A 21,120-nucleotide genomic window follows, 5' to 3' on the forward strand; every position below is an offset into this window, starting at 1 on the left:
GAGTTTTGGACTCTTTGAGTTCCCATACCACAGACTCAAAGTATGCAGGGGGTGAACGGTGAAGAAACATTAGAAGGGAAAATAGTAAAGCACAATCTCTACGTTGCAGAGTTTAATTAAAGGGGTAAAATGATGCTTTTTAGACGCTATGATAATCCCTCAAGTTCACGAATATACCAAATCAAAAACCCTGAAAGTTTATCAGCAATATATCTTCAATTAACTTTTAGTACAGGAACTATTCAATTCTATATGAAAAGCAGGGGTATATCCACATACTCTAGACTGGTGTGTAGTCAGCTAATACCTTCATTACTTTACAGTTTTTCTTTACAGTCTACAGTTTCATCAATTACTTTACCATAATTCCTCACCAACCATCTTGAGGGCCCTCTGGTCCATCCATGTGCAAATGAAGCCGATGGATGAAATGCAATGTGAAAACATCTGAAGAGGTGTGCTGGTAATGGATCTTCTACTATGACAAGATGAACACAGCGCTGCATCATTTAAATTCACCAGACAGCCTTTCACTACATTCACAATAACAGACAGGCCAGTGACAATACTGCAACACTCTTCACTTGCAGAAAGAATAATTATCCTGCCAAGCCCCTTTAAGAGCATCATTTCATGGAGAGAAAAAAAAAAGAAAAATTAGTGCGACATAGTGGAGGAATAGAGAGTTTAACACAGACATATTAGTCTTAACAAGTTAAAGTTTATTGGAATGATACATTTTGCAAAATATTACTTTATGTATATTTTTTAACATACTCATTGTGTTCTAAGGGTATCTGTCAAGTTCTCCAGAGGGTAAGATAGTTAAGACTGTCAAAGGCAAGGATATACAGTATTGTTTCCCAGAAGGTACAATAAACTACACAATCACTGTACCCAGGTCATGAGGAAAAAAGGTTAATGTTATTTTTGCTTTTTTGCTTTTTTTGAAAATACAATTAGAAAATATGAATGCAAAACATCTCAGATGAAAAGAGTGTTATGAATGAGTGTGCAGAAACTTGATGTAAATAGAAGGCAAACACAAGAAAAAAACGCATTAGCACAAAGCAGTTGATACTGATTAGCTGATAGAACAGGATTAAAGACAAATTACTTTTGAATGGGAAACAACTGTTAATTTAAAAAAAGAAATCAATTCAATGTCATCTGTGTTTGAAATGGATCGTTGTGTTGCCTTCTACCCACCAACTTTATGTAGGACTCATAATCATGTGTTAGAACATAAAGATATTCCATGTGCTCTCATCAAAGCATTTACATTGTATCTTAAAAGTTTCAAATAATTAGCTTGAATCAATAATTGAAGAGATTTGAAAGGGTGTGGTATGTGCTTCACTTTGCAAAAGACTTTAAAAGTTGCTTGTTGATTCACTGTAATTTTTGCAAGATGCTCTAACAGAAACAAAAGTTACACAGAGATGAGACTGTCAGCTGTGGAAACATTGATTTCTCAAACATGTCTCAGCTCCTGGAGAAGTCTTGCTTTTGGGTTGCTCTACCACATGCAAGAAAAACCAGGCTCACCAGAGAAACATGTATTATACAAAAACACACTTCATGTTTCCACACAGCTTTGAAATATTTCCATCAGACAATTCAAGACATTCAAAAAGGTATCCTGCATTTGATCTCAGTTACATTGAGAGACGGCTAAAATGATGACTCAAGCCTGCTGAAATCACTTGGAGTCAAAGAACATTCTCAAAAATGTCATGTTAAGAGACTATGACAAAGATTGATGTACATTGAACAATTCACAGAAGCTTTTCAGTGAGATGGGAAAAATACTAGCACCTAGGGCTTATGAAGGAAGGGGTGAAAGGAGAGTGAACGTCCTTCATCAAAACCAAAATAATGTATTCAGTCAACAAACCAGCAATAAGATTTGGTCTGCGATTGTCTTGCACCCACAGAAATAAACTTGGCAAAAGGGGACAGCTTTAGGATAGCTTCCTTTCTTTAATTTGTTACACAGAAGCTGAAAACTGACAAAAAGCACTCCAATCTCAACACTCCTAGAAATTTGGTTGGGCTATAAATCTATCTGAAGGTGTCACATGTTGATTTATACAAGAAATCAGAGAAAGGGGTTAAAAATGTCAACGTGAGAAGTACAAGTTAAGTGAAAATTCTCTGCAAACTGTTACCTTACAACTGAATGAATGAATAAATGAATGCAGCCCAGAAGAACTTTCTGACACTCTTCATTGGGTTGTGATTCATTCTGAAAACACAGCAGCCAAGAGTCCGTCCTGACAGTTTTAAGCATTTTATCCATGATGTCATGTCCCTCGGCACAAATAAAGCATGATGCTTCGCCATCTTTCTTTAAAAGTTTTGTACAAAAATAACATGCACATCTTGTTGAGACATTTTTGCTACTTTTTTTGCGTATTTAAATCCAACACCACCATAGTCACATACAGAAAACTTTGCAATGCTCTCAGTTTGCAAATTTGGCAGAATTCATATTTGTTTATTTATTCATTTATTTACGAAATCTTAATTGAGTTTCACAGCTATGAGACACAATTGAAAAAAGAGATAAAGATGGATTAAGTCATATTCTCTATCATTATTTATATATATATTATATTTATATACACAGATACACATATAAGTAAAGATAGAGAAATCTATTATAAATGTACTATGATTTAAATAAACAATAGTCAGGAGTGTGACCACAATGTTAGTTGCTGTTAAATCACAGCTTTTTAAACCCACCCTTGAGCACTAAGTAACACACAAGCACAGAGATCGACATAAAAAGGACAAAATGATCACCAATAGGATTTAAGATGCTCTAATAAATTCAGCTAAGAGAAAGACAGACTTCAATGCAGACCTCATGTTTATCAATTCTCACAGGTCCTCACATGGAGTAAGGCCTAAACGAAGTGTACTGTGATAAATCATATTCACTCTGATCAAAGAGGTCACCACTGCTTCCACTGCAAGCAGTGAGTGCATCATCTACCCAATAATCATGCCACATTGAGCAGACAAAGGCAGGCGCAGAGTGTTTTCAAGCTTTCAACCAAACGGGCACAAGGGCTGATGCCACCACGGCCAAAGCTCTGCGCCAGTGCTTTCGACACAGTTTTCCAACCAGTTGGCATTATGATAGGCACATCTGTTGGACTTGGTATTGCTTGGACAGATTCAGGATACAGAGATGGAGGTGGGGAACCAGGATGACAAGAATCAACAATCACTCTTTGAGAAGCTTGTAGAGGTGGTCCGTTAGAAAAGAAGGAGCCTAGCAGATTCAGTACCTTAACACAGAATCAATGCCTCAACCTGCAAAGACTGAAAACATGTCATTACACCATCAGAAAAGATACAAGGATAGCTAGACAGCCACAACCTATGCCTGTTCTCCTCAAGCCCCTTCCACAAACACAAGAGGGGTAAATAAAATGAAAAGGTAACAGTTGAGAAACAATCAGAAAAGGCAACACTGCTGGTTCTGTTGGATCTTTCTGCACTTTGCCTACCTTTCCTTTTGGGGGATTTTACATTGTTGTCGTCGTTACAAATAAGTAAGTTAGCAGTCCACCCTAGCGCTTCCTTCTTTTTGACCCCCTTTGACTTTCTAAATACCTGTCTCTCTCTGTCTCTTCGCTACTCATGGTTGGAATCTAGAACTCGGCAAACTCCTTTGCACACTTCTCTGTGAAGGAGACTCTGATTTCCTCTTCCTCGTAGTCGTCAAAGTTGCTTGTGTCACCGGGGCCTTTGCACTTGGGAATAAAGGGAGCTTCCACCTGGAATACACAGGACAATCCAATCATCAGGATGCTGCAGGCGTTCATTTGTCAAGCATGGGTACAAACAAAAAATGGGTTTACACTCATTTCCATGCACAGATCTGCAATTCTCAATCTGGATGTGGGTGCGGTGCAGCAAAGTTAATCTCTAATCTACTGTAAAATACATTGCTTATGAAAAAGTAGTGCAAGCTCTCTGCTGATTTCTTTGAATAACAGATGAAATACACCAGATGCATCTGCAGTCCATCATGGCAACAGAACAGATAAGTTTCCGTTCAAGTCAGTCCGTCAGCTTACACAGGACCCGTTCTGCTACAGTCTGTCTGTGTGGACGGTCATTTATATTGCAGGTAATATGCAGCCATTCTAATTTTACCGGATACAGAACTGTGACGCATAAATTCAGTGAAGGGAGGATCGAACGGGACAGGAAGTCGTGACCAGAAACTACCTGATAACCCAGTGACAAAATAAAACTGTGTCAAAACTGTTTTGTATTTAGCTTGACAATGACGATAAACGGACATGAGCAGAGCCAGACCAAGAGTCAACGGGTTTGAAGTTTTACAGCCCAACATGAATTACGAGACTTATAAATGGAGTGAGAAGCGCAGAAACTTGCAGCCGGTGTGTGAGTTGACAAATACAGTCAACATGCTACAGAACAGAGTTGGACTGCAAACGTATGTGGTGTATTTGAAGCTTTACTTGTGTGTCTTTTCAATTGAACAAAAAATGCCAGGGTGCTTTCAGTGATTATTCACACTCTCCTGTGCACATAAAATTGAAAGCTGCAGAAATCTAGGGACACTGGCTTAAGCTTGTGTTCTTGTGTGTTATTTAAATAATTTTTCACCAGCCAAACAGGCGTACACCATGATGATCCCAGGTAAGCTACACTTCAATCTGCACCAGGCTCCACACAAGATTGATTAGTGCATTTTAGATAAACAAGCTCCACATGAGGAACTTTTGTTTCCATTTGAAGGTGTTTATGGTGACTGTAAACACTTTGAAATGTGGGTGACATTAAATTAAGAATCATGCTAGATTTCTTTGAAGATTTGATTGGTCCTACACCGTGATCTCAATGTTAAGTGGTTGAAATGTGCCGTTATTTTCTTTCCCTGGGACAAACTCATCTGATGATATCACTTTTCCAAGAATTGCCACAATGAAGGATTACAGCTGAATACAAAACATTTTTTCTGTCTATCGATTTGCATTATGTGTAGGCAGAAAAGTTTATTTCAGAATAATAAATTGATACAGTAAGAGAAAAACTTCCGCTTACATTAAAATCTCTTATGATAAGATGTTTGTAGATTGCATGTTTTCTCAACAGTTAACCCTGGTTTGATCACTGTCCACTCTCATTACATGCCTGACTGCTCTGCTGAGGGGATCCCTCTCTGTGCTGCATTGTTCTCAGCCTTCCTTGATGACTCCAAGGTTACAGGATGGTTCATCATAGCATGTTGATTTTTAATGTTTGAGCTTTAAAAAACCCAGCAGCAGAAAATATTGTGAATGAGGCTTCTGGCAAACAAACCTCTGTTTATGAAGGTCTAAATAAAATGGGATTTAATTCTACTCTCTAGCAGGTGTGCTGTAATTCTGCGACATCAAACAGCCCTCAGACAGATGGAGGTAAACATATGTTTTATGTGTGTTCAGCTATAGTTCGCCTGGCTTCCAACATAATATCATCTGTGCTGAGGAAGCACAGATAGAGCAAAATAACTCTGAGCGATGTAGAAATTCTGGTGCCACTGTCTCATTAAACCCATCCTCCTATTTTCAGAACTCAGAACTCGCGTCTTTTTTCTGTTTACAATGCATTACATCACATTTTATTACTTGCAGCCCATTACCTTCCTCTGGTAGATGGCGATCCAATCAGTTGTGGCAAACCACTTGTGCCCCTTGATATCATTGACTCCATTCCTGAGGTTGCCAAAGCGCTTTGTCAGGTCCACCTGCAGCAGATTTCTCAACAGGTCCTTCAGGTCTGAGCTGAAGTGAGAGGGAAAGCGAACCTGCAAAAGATAAAGCAGCATGAGTGTGTGGTTTGAACCCCTGGTCTGCAGGTTTACAGTATAATCCTATGAGTGTGAAATGACGGCGGTTACCACTGCTGTTGGTTGAGACATGCCTGCATGTTTACACTTTTCTACTTCAGCTCAACATCTTTGGTTGTTTGTGCTTCCTATACCATATCTGACAAACTGCAATACGCATATTTCAAAGATGGTGGCCATTTGGCGGGCGCTAAAGCTGGGCAGCTTGATATCAACAATAATGCAGCGATGAGAGTCACTGAGGACATTTATTTAGTTCCAGTGGTGATGAAAACTAACTGAGGCAGGGCAAGCTGCCTGATATCCACAGTCCAAAAACTGATCAAAGACTTGCAGTCATGTTCATCTCCTAATCCAAAAAAGTTGGGACAGTTTATTTTAAAAGGGACAGATTTTTATGGTTTGCAAATAATCCAAATCGTGTATGTGTTTGAAAACACTGCAAAGACAAAATATTAAACTTGAAACCGCACAAATGCAGTGTTTAATGAGAACATGTGCTTGTTTAAACTCAAAAAGATGTGAAAAGGCAAAACAACAACAACAACATTTAGAGGAAGAGGAAGAGAATCTCTTGATTAATTTGGTCAATGTGCAACGAGTTAGGAACATAACTGAGTTTAGGATGTGAGAGGTGAGACGCACCACTGTGGGAGAGCGTGTGCAAACAGGTATGAAAATATTTGATAGTAATGTTCCTTGGTTCAAAAGGGCAAAGAACTCGGGGATTTTATCAGTTACACACAACATTAAAAGAGTTAAAGGATCTGGAGATATCTCAGTAAGAATGTGAAAATGGACAAGGCTGAAAATCAATATTGGATGCCGTGATCTTTGGGCCCTCAGGCGGCGCTGCATTTAAAAACAGACATGACTCTGTAACAGAAACCATGGCATGGGCTCAAAATCAGTTCCAAAAACCATTGTTTGAGAGCAGTTTTTGCTGGATTCACAAACACGGGCCAAAACTGTGTCACGCAATGAGCAAACCACATACAAACATGATACAAAAAGACTGATCTCAGACCAGTAAAGACTGTGAAGAGAACACTGATCAGTGATCTGATCAATCAACATTTAGTTCACTGACATCATGTCCTCTGCTCTAAACTCTAAAAAACTGGTCTCTGTTTTCAACTCTTAATAGAGTTGTTTTTGAAACATGTCACAGAATTTGCACTTTAAACATATGATTTACTTATCGCACTATTCCCTTCAAATACAGCTGAAGTGATTTAAAGGTCACTGAGTTTTGTGTTTGATAAGTTTAAAGTGCTCCAACTTTCCAGAGCTGGAGATGTAGCACTCAAGTGGCATTGCTGTGAGTGCAAAAATGTGACTTAAGTAGTATTTAGATCAGAATCTATCACACTTGTATCAATTATCAACCTGTAAAATGAATGAGAGCAAGAGTTTCCATGTTTAACAGTAATGCCTCTTTTAAGGATTTTACTCTTTTAAGGTTGTAAACATCCAACCCCATTAAGTGTTATGTAGCAGTGTTCTGTGCTTTGACAGTCAAATCACATCCAACCATCTGTAAAGCCCTGTAGTAGTGCTTTAACTCACCTTCCCCGATACAATCTTCTCATAAATCTGAATAGGCTGGTCTGCAAAGAATGGGGGGTAACCGGCTGCCATCTCATATATCAGCACTCCCAGAGCCCACCAGTCCACTGCTTTGTTGTAACCCTGGAAAAAACAAAGGAAAAAAAATAAAGTCATCATACAGCATTGCTTATACAGAGGACACAGTGTGCAAACTGTGCCTTCACTCAAATGCTGGCAACAGTGGAATGGTTTATCTCGTTAAACGCTCATCCATTCCCTTGAAGAGCTTGAAAACATACCTTACTGAGGATGATCTCTGGTGCCAGGTACTCAGGGGTGCCACAGAGTGTCCAGGTTCGGCCTTTCACTCTTTTTGCAAATCCAAAATCTGTTACCTGTGGAACAAAGTGTACGGCTGTGGTCTATGATCTCATATCACATGGATGTAAAAACAAATAAAGCAAACTGTGTTTTAAAGGTTGGGGGAAAAAAAGGACCTCCTTACCTGTATGTAGCCTTGCTGGTCGATGAGCAGGTTCTCTGGCTTCAGATCTCGGTAGATGAGATCCAGTGAGTGAAGGTATTCAAAGGTCAGTACAATCTGGGCTGCGTAGAAGCGAGCGTGTGGTTCACTGCAAAACAAATCAGTTACCATGTTTACAGTCAGCCCTGCTGGTGCATAAAAAACAAATCTGTGATGACCTCCAAGTCGTCTTACCTGAATCTACCGATTCTCCTTAAGTGTGAGAACATTTCACCCCCGGGCACATATTCCATTATCATATACAGATTACTGTTGTCCTGAAGAGAAGAGAAAAGAGCCATGTCTTACTTCTACATTCACAAACAACAAAAATGTGTTTAACATAGGGAGGATCTTCCTGATGCCTACCTTAAAAGAGTGCTCCAGCCGCACTAGAAAGGGAAAGCTGACAGCTTGCAGGATACGTTTCTCATTCAGCGTGTGTTCTATCTGCTTCAGCTTTACCACCTAAAATAAAGACACAATTCCAGATTCAGACCTAAAAAACAAATATGAATACAAAAAAATAGAATATAAAAAAAGGAAAATAAACATGTTGTAGGGCACTCTAGTGCATTTGAACTTCTTCAACAAAGTGACCCTTGTGCTGTTCTACGACTGATTCGCCATCAGAGGATACACTTGTTCTGTTGCGGAAGACGGTGGATCCTGTCACAGTCACATGCCCTGCTGATCAAAGATAACTGGGACTTCTTTGACAGTTGACTTCTTTAAATTTAAGATCAGGAGGTTTGACAAATGTGCATTTTTTTCCTACAAACTCAACCTCTTGCTTTTGTTGTTCTTTCTTGTCTCCAGTCTGTTCACTTGCAGAATTACTTGAGGGCTTACCCCATTCTTTGAATTTATATTTGTTGGTACTAACAGGTATGAAGAATAAGTTAAAGGCTTTGGATACTTTTCAAACAAAATCTGCAAAGGAATAACAAAGGATCAAAAATCTACTGTTATAAACACAGTAGAGTTTTTCTCAGATATCCTGGCTCACAGTTCTGTACCTTCTGTTTGTCAAGTATTTTCATGGCAAAATGCTGGCCCGACTCTTTGTGTTTAACCAGCATGACCCGACCAAATGAGCCAGTGCCGAGGGTCTTCAGGCGATCAAAGTGATCCAATGCTGCAGTTTGCTGTGGGGGAAAAAAACAGAGGAAATCAACAGGAGAAGGATAGAGAAAGGTCTAACTCTGCCTCCTCTTTGAAAAATATGACAACTGACATTGAGCATGTCACTACCAAATATCAATCAGAGTCCTTGTTGTTTGAATAATGAGCTATAATCATGTGAATTGAGTCTTCATAAAATTTACTTTCAAGATAACACATGGAGTAAAAACCCAGGATGGAAATGTATCAAAAGAGCCCAGCAGAGGGAGCACTCGCTCTCAGGAATAATCATGACTAGATTTGGTGCTGGGTGGGACATTTTCCAATTCTCCGCCAGTGAAGGTAAATAAACAATCAAAACTCAAGCTCTACATCCTAATAAAAATAACCATGCTGATGGAATTGTGGGAAAAAACAATTGTTATAAAGATCAACAGATTCATTCAGGAGTAATCCTTTTTTCTCTCACCTGTGCTGGATTCTCCCATTTCCTCAGGAAATCTTCTTTGGCTTTTGCAAGAAACTCCTTCACTGTAATTAAAAAGGAGACTGGTGTAAATAATATGTACAAGGGTTAGGTTAATAAGTAAGGTGACACCAGGGTTAGTATAAATTTCAAAAAAAAACACCTAAATGTATCAAAAAGCTGTGGAATAACATTGATGCGTCAGGTTTTGTGGCTGAAAAATAGTCATACAATTAAAGGCAAGTCGCACTGAAAGAAAGACTGAAATTGAACGGTTGATTGCAGACAATGAGAACAGCGTTCAGACGCTGCTTGAAAGTTATTTCATGTTAGAGATAAAGCTGAGCACATGAAAAACCCTGATCAGCTGGGGGAGTCAATTTAACGCCACATGTTATGATGAATGAAGATAAAAAGATCAAAACAAGCTCATGACCAATTTTCTTTGGAATGAATAAATGAGTCAGCAGGAATATATAAAACTATTCTCACAACAGCTGACATCCCACAGCCAGATCTGTCATTTCAAGAATGAATAGTTAAAACAGCTGTTAAGACTTTCCTGAGTCTGTTTGGAACTTGTGACAGAAAACATAAAAAGGCTCATTCAGGGTTCCATGGCATGAGATGAGATACATTATACACAAACTGTTTCCTGATGCCTTCAAGTCATATATTCAAGAGAGTTGGGGAAAAATCAAGAAGGCTACATGCATAAGATGGAGGATTTAGTCTAGAAGATAAAAGATGTTTTTACCAACACACTGAAAACTTTGTTGAGAGAGCCAACAATTTCACGTGGTCTTCAATGAGTTGTGATAACAACCAACATAAAATTCAGTTGTGATCTCAGCAGCAGTACCTGAGAGACATATGTGTCTGAGTGTCACACCTCCTGCTGCCAATCAGCCTGCCTCAAAACAAGCATGTGATTTGAACAACCACAAGCGCCCATAAGGGAATAAATAAATAAACCGAACCTTTATAGGTGGCCAAATTATAAAAGAAGGTGAAAGAAGTACAACTCAAAGACAAAGAAAATGCGTTTTATGGATCTACTTAGACTTAGAAATACTCATCATGAACGGGCACTGAAGTCATGAAATAAAAAGGAGAAAAATCCTGCAGCTAAAAGGGACTAATATGTTTTTGTTGTAATGATATCATGAAGACATTTTAATTATGGTAGAATTAAGTTGAAGTGAATGTGACATGTAGCCAGTTGTATTGACCTTGTTGACAAACCTAAATACAATGAAGTGCCGCCATGTGATTGGCTGGTTAGACATTTGCGTTCACGAGTAGGTCAACAGTTGAAGCCAATTCAGTGCCTGCTGAGTGTATACCGCTCCGTGCTTGCCCCCACTGTAGCTGTACCACAGATGATGGCAGCCTTGGGTCTTAAAATAAGAATCAAATGTTAAAAACCGCTCCTGATTGGATAGTTTTGTAACTTACTTTTATAGGTTTTAAACTTACAAGATTCACAAGGTTATGGACGCGGCTGATTTGACTGACAGGTGGCACACTGTAGCTATAAGTTAGGAGGCTAAAAGCCCACCTTCAATACGCCTCTTTGCACCTTGCTGAGTCAACTGAAAGCTAGATTGAGTCAGCAATTCCATCATGGCGACTGTTGACAACAGACTTCAAAACAGCACATCAAAAACCAATGGCAGATAGGCCATGTATTACACAGTCTATGTCGAGGGGCAAAAGGGACAGTGGAAAAGTTGCAGTGAGTCTTGACGTTAAAAATTTAGCATACTATAGCATAGCCTAGCACTTCACTTTTAAGGTTAAAGAGGGGTATTATGCTGTTCGATATTTTGAACATGGATATAAAGTAACAATGCTGGATGGTGGACTAAATGTGACATAATTCTAACTGCTGCATACTCATTTAGTAATCCCTTAAATGGCTCAAAATGATCCGTCCCAAAAAATAGCATGACATCTTCACTGGATTTGTTGAAATGATACAGTCATAGCGCAAGAACATCCCAACTACAACACGACACCTTTCGAAGTGCGGGCCTTAAACACCAAGGTCTGCCCGTAACTATCCTCTGACAGGCCTTCAAAAGGGCTGACTAATCAGGGAGGAGGGGGGTTTGTGGTGCAGGAAGCTTTAAAGAGGCTCAGCTAAAATGAAGTTTCAGACAGAGGTGGAAGTAAGGGATTTTTGAAACACAAGTGTTAGAATAAGTTTTTTTTTTTGCTTTGGAGCAGTGGTCCTCAAACCCCAGGCCGTGGACCTGTAATGGTCCGTGGGCCAATTGGTACTGGGCCGCACAAAAAATATACTCAACTTGCATTATTTCAGTTTGATTTATTATCTGATTGTGAATTATCTTCTATTTTGAAAAATGACCGGATTCTCTCTGTCATACCCGTTTATGACTCATTCTTGGTGCTAAAACCCACAAGCTAGCAAAATGGACAAAGAAACAAACATCTTTGGAAAGTTTCTTTAGGCAGGGTAAAAGAGTCAGTGAGGAGAAAGAAGAAGAGGCGGTCAGTGAAAATACTGTTTGACATTAAACCGGTCCTTGGCGCAAAAAAGTTTGTGGACTGCTGCTTTAGAGAGTTTAAAAGACAAAAAAGCAAAATACCCCATATTCTAGGGTGGTTGTAGGCTTTCTACTTGTGATAATAGAAGAAATATATGAAATATACTTCCCAGACATATCAACCATTTTAGAGACTTAATCATGAGGCTGCATTGCTTTACAACAAACCTTCATTTTTGTCTCATGAACATTTTACGACAAACACACACATGCTATGAGACCGGCATGGCTGCGGACAGATTTTGACAGATTGGCGCCTATTGTGTCAAGTGCGGTTGTTCATTTCAGCCGCCCTCACCTTTATGGGGCCAATTACAGCACCTTGTGGGAACATGTAGATAACCAGCCCTTCCTCATTCCTCCTCACTGTCTGTGTACACGTTCAAGGACAGTAGCTCTCCTAGGAGACGGGGGACTATAGTTTTATCAAACCATCAGTCTAAGACCCATACTGGTCACCAATGTTTACATTAATTCTGCTGAAAAAAAAATTAAAATATATTTTTAGTAAAAACCAGCAGAAACTATTTTAAGCTTTACAGAGTCATGTGGAATATCTATCTGCCCGGTTATTGATGCCTTCAGCACAGTTTAAATAGAGCCGGTCAGCAGTCAATACTGACAGTACATAGAACTTTAAATGACTGTGTACAGTAATGTGTGCATACCAGAATGCTGAGATTAATATTATGAGAATGTCAAACAAATCGCCGCAAATAAAATCACTGGAGCACTCCCCACACAATAATTACTCAGAGGTTAATTCCTGATCCTGATAACGTGATTTCCTGCAAATTCTCCTAAGACCACAAGCTCCAACAATACGATGGGAGAAAGCAAGCTCTGAGCGGCAGAGACCAAAGTTCGTATAAACATGTCAAGAGGACAACGAGGAGAGATTAACTCCCATAACTTATCACTAAGAGCAACAAATCAAGCAGGTAGCTCAAAGCAGTAGCATAACACTTTATGTCAAATTAAGGGCTTCTCTTTGGAAGCATACACAATCAAGGTGATCAATGATATGTCAGCACCTGAACAATCCTTAGAAAAATTTCTTACCATCTGGGATGACAATGGGCACCTCTGGTAGTGCACTTTCTGCAGAGCGCGACCCTGATTCACTTGAGCGCGAGGATGACTCCCTCTTCCCTGCATGCTTTCTGGAGCTCTTCCTGTCACACATTAGCCCTGCGAAGTCTCCCCCCGTTCTTCTTCCTTGGCCTCTTCCTTGCACTTACTGACTCATGACCTATCCTTCCCCTCTGAGAGCACTCTGGTCAGCTCAGGAGCCCCACTCATCTGCAGATACCAGTCCACTGTTTTTGCCAACAGGGTGTCTGTCTTCAACCTCTCCTGCCTTTACCGCTGTTTCCAAGAGAAGTTTCGGAAAGGAGCATTTACATCCAGTGTGTGGTCAAAATTAGCATGGAGAGGAGCAATGTTCCTGTTACACTCACAGATCAATTGGACCCTTGCTTTGGTTTGTATCAATATTTATTCTGTGCACAAAGTACTCTCTGCTGCTCCCTCCCATGTCAAACACACACACGCAAACACTCACACGCATGTGCACACATAGCAGCTAAATATTGATCAAAAACAGGGGCATGATCACCAGGGGAGGGGCATGAAACACTGGCTGGTATATTTAGAGGAAGTTCTATGGAAAACTAGGCCTGAGTGAGAACCCCTGAGATGAAGCAGACACATCTAGATGCATCTAAAACTTACTCTGATTAGCAAAACCAATCAGATGTCACATCTGCAACGAAATCTCCCAGAGCTGCTCTGGCTGTTTGTGAAAGCATTTAAAAAAAATTCCTCTCTCCAGGAACACGTACCAGCTACAGCAAAGTTATCACCCACAGCCCAAATGCACCAGATAGTCTATGTAGGGACAGTGCTGGATCGATCCTCCAAAAATCAATCATACATCTCTCCCCTGGGCCTCACTGGTCCACTCTGACGCAAAAACAGAGGGGTTATATTAGGGCGAGCTGACCGACATTGAGCTGTGAAGCGCAACAAATCAGTTCCCAGTCTACACAAGGCCTTGTTCAGATAGCAGACATCCCCATGTGGTGTGCAAGAAATCAGCCAAAGAGCAAAGAGCACTGCTCCTGAACTGGGGAGGTCTTTTATTTCTGTACAAGGTAAGAGCTGAGAGGTCAGCTGTAGTCATCGGCTCAATACTGTAAGCAGATGTATTTTCTGTTTCATGATAGCAAAGCCACCAATGGGAAATCAATTTAAATTCTGCAGTAAGAGCAGATTAATTGGTTTAACTAAAAACCAATTCAGGTGCAGCATTTCTAACCATCAAAAAAATAATGCCCCTATCAAATATTTGAAACGTGCAGTGCATTTGTAGCTTGAGTTTTCCTGTAAAAGTCTAGTGCCAACCTGAAGGCAGACAGTGATTTTACACCAACTGACACTAAACTTTCTATTAGACTTTTAAAATACATGTGGTCGTGCGAAACAATGACTTTCAAGCAAGCAACATGTAGGCTGAATTGGTAACTTTGATAAAGATGTGATCTGTAGTCCAGAGTAGGTCCAGAGGTTTTCGATGCAAAGGAAGGTTGAGGGGTATTTGTTTTCTACTCAGACCGCTCAATCATTTCTTCCCCTTTTCACTTTCACTGACAGTCCTGAATCCAACAACTTAAATGCTATGCATGGTTTACTACCAAGTGTTTTTTGATCTATGCTGGATCATTTCAAACAAGATGTTTGCTGATGGCGAGTCCCTATCAAACACAGGGTTTGCAGATAAACTTAAAGGAGTTTGGTTCATACAGCTTTTACATTGTTTATAGCATGAAGTAGAACAAAATACTCACCCAGAAGGCTTTCCTGATCCAAGCAGTGCTTCGGGAGATATTTAGATCCAAAATCGTGCAGTGGACGTCCGTATAATGGGATCCATCGGGGCTTAGACAGCGCCGCTCCTAAAACTGCATTCATCGTCCAAAAACTCATGTACAATACTCCGTCATGGTCCGCTCCGGGTTAGTCCTCTGAACTGACGAAGACTTTGTTTACAATTGCCCCTCCGCGCGTCGTCATGTAGCCTGTCGTCTTCCCCTGACACAATGAGCCGCACTGTGCATGCGCGGCACAGGCGCGGAGGGGCAATCCTAAACAAAGTCTTCGTCAGAGGTCATTACAGCCACACAGCGCTGTCTGGAGTGACACAGACTGCAGAAGAGGACTTACCCGGAGCGTACCATGATGGAGTATTGGTGAAGAACACGAGTTTTTGGACGATTAATGCAGTTTTAATTTTAGTCTATACCTCAATGGATCCCATTATACGGACGTCCGCTGCACAATTTTGGATCTAAATATCTCCCAAAGCACTGCTTGGATCAGGAAAGCCTTGTTCTACTTCATTCTATGTAAAATCTGTATAAACCGAACTTATCCTTTAACTAAAGAGGTGAAAAGAAAGCTGCACACTTTTTTGTTTAGTGTTTTAACAATGAATGAATGAATAGAAAAATAGCTTAGCTGTGACTTTAGCTTAATTCCATTTAACTTAGCCCCGCTAGTTTTGATGCTAAAGTCAGTCGCTTAGATCTGAGGCTGCCCTGCAACAACAAACATAAACACAAGACACTGAGGTGGCTATTTTATGGTTTATCTTCGGTTATTACAATGTTTATTTTTCCCCAAACCAAATTACAATTTAAAGGGGCTGTGAGTGTGATTAGTTTCTCAGCAATCCTGCAAAAGTCTTTCTTCTTGATGTGTACCCAATTGTAATCCACACTTTAAAATAAGATGATCAGCGCCAATTTGGGTTATTTCGAAATGCTACTCCTTAGCTTCCTGATTGGGTCGAGCAGGTAGTTATTCTGCAGTCTCTACTTAGACAACACCACACAGGCTGACGAAGTTTAGAAATGAGAGTTGAGATCTGTGTTTTTTCTGCTGAAAACAATTTCCTGGATTAATCTTGTAGTGATGGTGGACACTGGAGCCTAACTGTCAAACAGAAAAAAGGACAGAGGAGGAGAAGAAAGGTGAACAGGAAAGTAACAGAGGACAAGCCAAAGGCTAAAAGGGCTAAGCTGTTTGTGCTAATGTTCATTCCAACCCACATGCAGCAGTTATTCTGCAGTGGTCTGTTTAAACTTGAGAGTCTATCAATAAAATGAGGAGTGAGGTAGCATTAGCTCTGCTTGGTGGGCAAACTGACTGCTTGTTGTCACGTTTCAAACCATAGAACTTAACTATTGATAAATACCTCACCTCTTTGTGCGTTGTACCCAGTAAAAAGTTGTCTTGAACAAAGAATTTTTTTTCAATCTGATCTACATTTGATTCCAAAACAAAGACACATCCTGTTGGAAGTCACGTCTTCACGACAGTGTTAGTGAGACTGAGAGCCAGAAGGTGGCGAGGCAGTCCACTTAAAACAGATCCTCCACACAACACCACTTCCTCATAGACTTGATACTTCAATGCCTGGAGTTTCTGCTTGAGGAGGACAGATACATGTCAGGGCCACAGTATTTTTTTTAATCTTATCATTGATTTTATTTTTAAATGTCTTGCTAGAACATATCCATTCAGGGAAGCTAAATTTAAGTTGACTTACACATATCCACTATCAGGTCAACTTGTATTTACATTTCATAAGTCTGTATTTCAGTGTCAAGTTGATTAGATATGGCTAAAGATGACTCACTAAGAGACCAGATTTCTTTACATGTCACAGAGCACAGTTTATTACTTCCTTGAAGGGCTTGGGAGGTATTAAAAGTAAATTGCTCTTCCTTTTACAAAATGACTAAAATACACCTTCACTTTTCGCTTTGCTTGCTGCTAGATTGCATCTTTGGATCACTCACTGGCCGTATGTCAGCTTGCCAACTTCCCACTTCAGTGCTGTAAGCTTATCTAAGGTTAATGATTGGCATTTCAACAGTAAGGTCCACTAGTAATCAGTGCAGGCTTTTAACAAAGCCCCTCTAGAGACAGGAAGTGATGAACGATCCGAACACAAGCCTGCCCCTGTTACACCAACCAGCTGCAGGCAGAGCAGGGGCAGGACATGAACATGAACCACACAGATATTTATAGTAAAGGGGAGTTGCATTTTGATAGGGTGCCACTTTGTTATCTGTCCAATAAAAAAAAACAAGACTCAATAACAAAGTCTCATATGTCATAACTGGCTGAGGGAGCAGAGGACAGGAAAATATTCTCAAGCAGCCACGCAATCAGCTAGACTTACAAGATGCCTCCCTGTGGGAGAGACAATGGAGTTTCTAACCAAAATAAAACGTGTGTGTGTGTGTGTGTGTGTGTGTGTGTGTGTGTGTGTGTGTGTGTGTGTGTGTGTGTGTGTGTGTGTGTGTGTGTGTGTGTGTGCGTTTGGATTGGTCCGCTATTACACTATGTTACAGTACAAGGCTGAGAGTGAAGTCTCACTTCCACAGCGATTGAGAAACGCTTTGCTCAGAACAGTTTTTAAGCAGAACAGTCAGCACGAGACCAGAGACAAATAACACACTGTTCTGTGTATATGTGTACACAACACGGGAACATATGTAGATACCGTTTGTCTGCTGGCCATAAATACTACAAAGTTTTAAGGATCATTACACCAAAACTTCTAGAAACTCCACATTTCCTGTGTGGATTTTAATCTGACCGACACTGGACAAATACTCGAAAAGAAAAACTCAAAACAAAAGCTTCATTATTTGTAAGTCTCAGAGTTAGAGCTCAGCCAGACACTAGCTAAGCTAAAGAGACAGAGCCTGATGTTAGTACCATCCCCCTGTCCTGCTCCAAGAGAAACTCACTCCAGTAGCAAGCCTCTAGCTCCTCTTGTGGTGGGTTATGTCGGCCGTCTCCACTGCCTGTGTCCCCTTGACAGGGCCCAGCTCGCTGAAACAGCCGTCCTGCCAGTCTGTGAATAACAGACATTATACAGGGCAGGAGGAGGCTCGCTGAGAGCCGGAGTAGAGTCTCCAAAGTGCTGGATTTCCAGTGGTTTTCACAAACGTGATATATTATTAATATAAAGAAGCATCTTCAGGCAGAAAGCTTCAGGCTCTCCTGGTCGGCTATGTTTAGTTCACAGTGCGGTCGAGTCGCTGACCAGCTGTGCGCAGCTTGGGCTGGACCTTCCTTGCTCCATAACTTCCTGCTGCTGTTCACAGTGTCTGTCTGTCCGCCCGCCCTGCTTCCTCCTTTAGGCCAGAAATCAGCTCTGTGCTCTGGTGCAGCCGCTCCTGCTTTGTCTTCTCCAGCATGGGAAGTTCAAGAAAAACAGACACTTCGTACCTGACCAAGCTCTCAACAATCTCTTTCCTTTTCCACAGAAACCAAAACAGACCTGAGTGTTGCCCCTTAATGTGTCACTGCTCTATGGAAAATAACGCTCCACCCCGCAGGCTCTAGACCCCTGATCTGCACCTGTCTCTGGGGATCAGGGTGGACCCTCTGTGATTTAACTGATAAGGATGTGAAGCATGGCATGCGGATAAACTTCCCATCAATTTGCTCTCCTTTACCTGCATCTTACCAACCAATCACCTAATTTCAGTGACTTCCTCAACCTGAGGTTTGGTGCTATGATACCCAAAAGTTGCGGCTCTTGTTACAAGGGTTACCAGCTATGGGTTAATGTTACAGCGACACTAGAGGCCATTCTTCACACATACTCTCTACCAGCAACAAGGAGCTGACACTCATTTTGCAGATACCTGTTCAGACTTTGCACTCTCAAGTGTTATTTATAGAGTCATGGATAAAAATCATAAAATGTGTACACCAAGGCCCTCTTCAGGGACAGAGATCAACTGTGGAGGAAAACGAAACCCTCACATCTGGGCTGAATTAAAAAGCACTTTTGTGAGAAACAAATACATTTTACTGAACATTTGTGAGGATAAGTGAAATAGTCAGATAGCTTGTAACTCTACTTACTTTCAAAAAAAAGTTTTAGCGCAAAACACATTTGGGAGAGGAGAGCATCTCCTCCTTTGCACGCACACACAAATACACATTTAGTGACACATACAAGTGCCCTTGTTCTAAATGCTGCTTATCACATGATGTTCAAGAGACTCCTCAACTCCCAAGTTTCTGCCTGGAGAGGATCACCCTCATGCATCATATGATCCCTTCCTGGTGGCTTTCCCTCCTCTATTAATCACCAATTTTTATTCAGATATGGTTAAATACAGACTCTAAGACTAAACAGCCAAGGCTATGGTACACTGAACACACAACTCAATGCTTACAGTATTTAGATATGTTACTCACTCCTGCTTCTATGACTGTTGTATAAGCTTGTTTGCTATCATCCTAACTCGAAACTCTGAGCATAACCTGAGGCTTTTAATCACGAGCTTTTCCACAGACCAAAAGGAGTGGAAGAATAACATCCACATCTGCCCAGCTAAGATGAACTAGGTGTCACAGGTCAGCAGCCTGGAAGTCCTAGTATGAGCATTTTAACTGATTCCTTTATATGATTACATACAGAGTTCCAATAAAGTTTGATCTAATCTCCTAAAGCACTTCTCCATATCTGAGTAGCGTGTCAACAACACTGGAACAAGGTTTAAGGGTGGAGGGCCATCATGCGCTTTTTCAACATGATGGTTATGTATGTTTTATCTCGCTGCCAGAAATACAATAACAGGTCAGAGGACGGAGGTAGTTGCTGCAGATATGGATGAAAGATACTCACCACTTTCCATCTCATTGCCCTTCTTCGCGGTGGGCGTGTTGCCCATGATGGCAGGCTGCTGGTTGAGTCCCTGGGCTTGAACTGAGTCTTCCTTTGCAAGCCGGGGAGTGATGCTGCACCACTAACGTAGTAACTTGTCTAAATGAAGCAGTCAGTTGACTACTAGCTTACAGCTATCATTATCAACATAGGAGCACAACTTTATTTTCTCTCTTTCCTCTTCTAAGTGTGTTCGGAAATCTCAAACCGAGCGAGAGCCTTCCTACAAGTTTGCAGCCCAAACTAACGCTAAGCTAAGCTAGTGTGCTAGCTACTTCTAGCAGGAATAGCTAGTGGTTGTTCGCTCTGTGGCGTCAATTTTCAAGAAAGCATCGGTTAATTAACATGTCACTTGTGTATGCATTTATTCCATAGACGATTAGGTCCACCCAACGTCCAATCCGGAACATCAAACAGGTCGCCCAAAAACGTTTTCCGTCAATGTACCGAGGAAGCTAGCACTAGCTTGTAGCGTCCCTCGAAGTCGTATCCTGGCCTGAGCAAACCAGGTGCTATCTTCGCAGGCCTTTTCAGGAGGGAGCTAGATACCTAAAGTGCTGTCCAGTTTCTTCGTCGTTGTTGCACTTGGTGTATCCAAGTAACCTTTTCCCATCCGCGTCGACACTAGGCATCTAGCGCAAAGGTTTCATGGAACCGACCATCTGATTGCTGATTCCTAAGATCAACAGACCCCTTCCATTAATCTTCAGTCCGTAAGGGAAACTCCAGTCATCCATCGAAGGGATCCCGCCTCTGACTGGCTCTGATTGGTTGCATATGGAGACACAGAAGTCATAGCCGTAATTCTGATTGGACAAGCGTCCGTGCATACAAACATCGTATTGATACGATTCGTCAGTCAAATGGTTTCGGCCCGACCCCTTGACTTGCTGGTATCCGATACGCCTAAAACTATCACTGTTCATCTCTCCCTTAACTAATTTAATTTTTCCTTTTAGTGGGAAAAAATCGTAGAGGGCGCAGGTAAAACGCAGGTGCATCTTGGATTCATCATCTTGTCTGCAGAATAAAAATTCAAATCCTGATTTGGCACCCTTCTCACTTCGTTTACCTTCCTGATCTATGATTGGTCGTGACGTAAAGGCAGGCTATTTTTAGTTAATTGTAAACGTATATTAAGACACTTGCACCTATATTTGAACTTTTTTTCTAACTTAGTAGAACATTTCTGCAATTGGGTTTTATAATTATTTTTTATGAATTCTTGTAATCTTAACA

At 40.8% G+C, this 21,120-nt stretch overlaps 1 protein-coding gene across 2 annotated transcripts; it reads right to left on the minus strand.

Annotated features, from left to right (window-relative positions):
* Positions 1-743: 743 nt before the first annotated feature.
* prkacaa (protein kinase, cAMP-dependent, catalytic, alpha, genome duplicate a) lies at positions 744-20,647 on the minus strand. 2 transcript variants are annotated; one of them, XM_074696545.1, is made up of 10 exons: positions 17,945-18,158; positions 9,550-9,611; positions 8,975-9,103; positions 8,325-8,423; positions 8,151-8,233; positions 7,938-8,064; positions 7,732-7,827; positions 7,451-7,573; positions 5,675-5,839; positions 744-3,794 (listed from the first exon to the last, which is right to left on the minus strand). In XM_074696545.1, exons 1-10 carry the CDS (start codon positions 18,066-18,068, stop codon positions 3,669-3,671), a joined length of 1,134 nt encoding a protein of 377 aa, XP_074552646.1. In that variant the 5' UTR covers positions 18,069-18,158; the 3' UTR covers positions 744-3,668. The 2 variants fall into 2 exon arrangements, with proteins under 2 accessions (XP_074552646.1, XP_074552647.1); XM_074696546.1 differs by lacking the exon at positions 17,945-18,158 and adding an exon at positions 19,843-20,647 and having other exon boundaries at positions 745-3,794.
* Between the last annotated feature and the right edge of the window lie 473 nt (positions 20,648-21,120).

Source organism: Halichoeres trimaculatus, unplaced genomic scaffold, assembly GCF_033239565.1.
Source record: "Halichoeres trimaculatus isolate MK-OKI-2021-1 unplaced genomic scaffold, fHalTri1.1 fHalTri1_scaffold_20, whole genome shotgun sequence".
NCBI classification, from domain to species: domain Eukaryota; kingdom Metazoa; phylum Chordata; class Actinopteri; order Labriformes; family Labridae; genus Halichoeres; species Halichoeres trimaculatus.

Excerpts from the sequence above, each read along its gene's own strand:
- prkacaa (XM_074696545.1), bottom strand. The coding sequence starts at position 18,068 with ATGTCTGTTATTCACAGACTGGCAGGACGGCTGTTTCAGCGAGCTGGG. Across the intron at positions 9,612-17,944 it reads GCTAGAGGCTTGCTACTGGA|TGAAGGAGTTTCTTGCAAAA; the intron begins GTGAGTTTCTCT and ends TTTTAATTACAG. Across the intron at positions 5,840-7,450 it reads AGAAGATTGTATCGGGGAAG|GTTCGCTTTCCCTCTCACTT; the intron begins GTGAGTTAAAGC and ends TATCTTTTGCAG.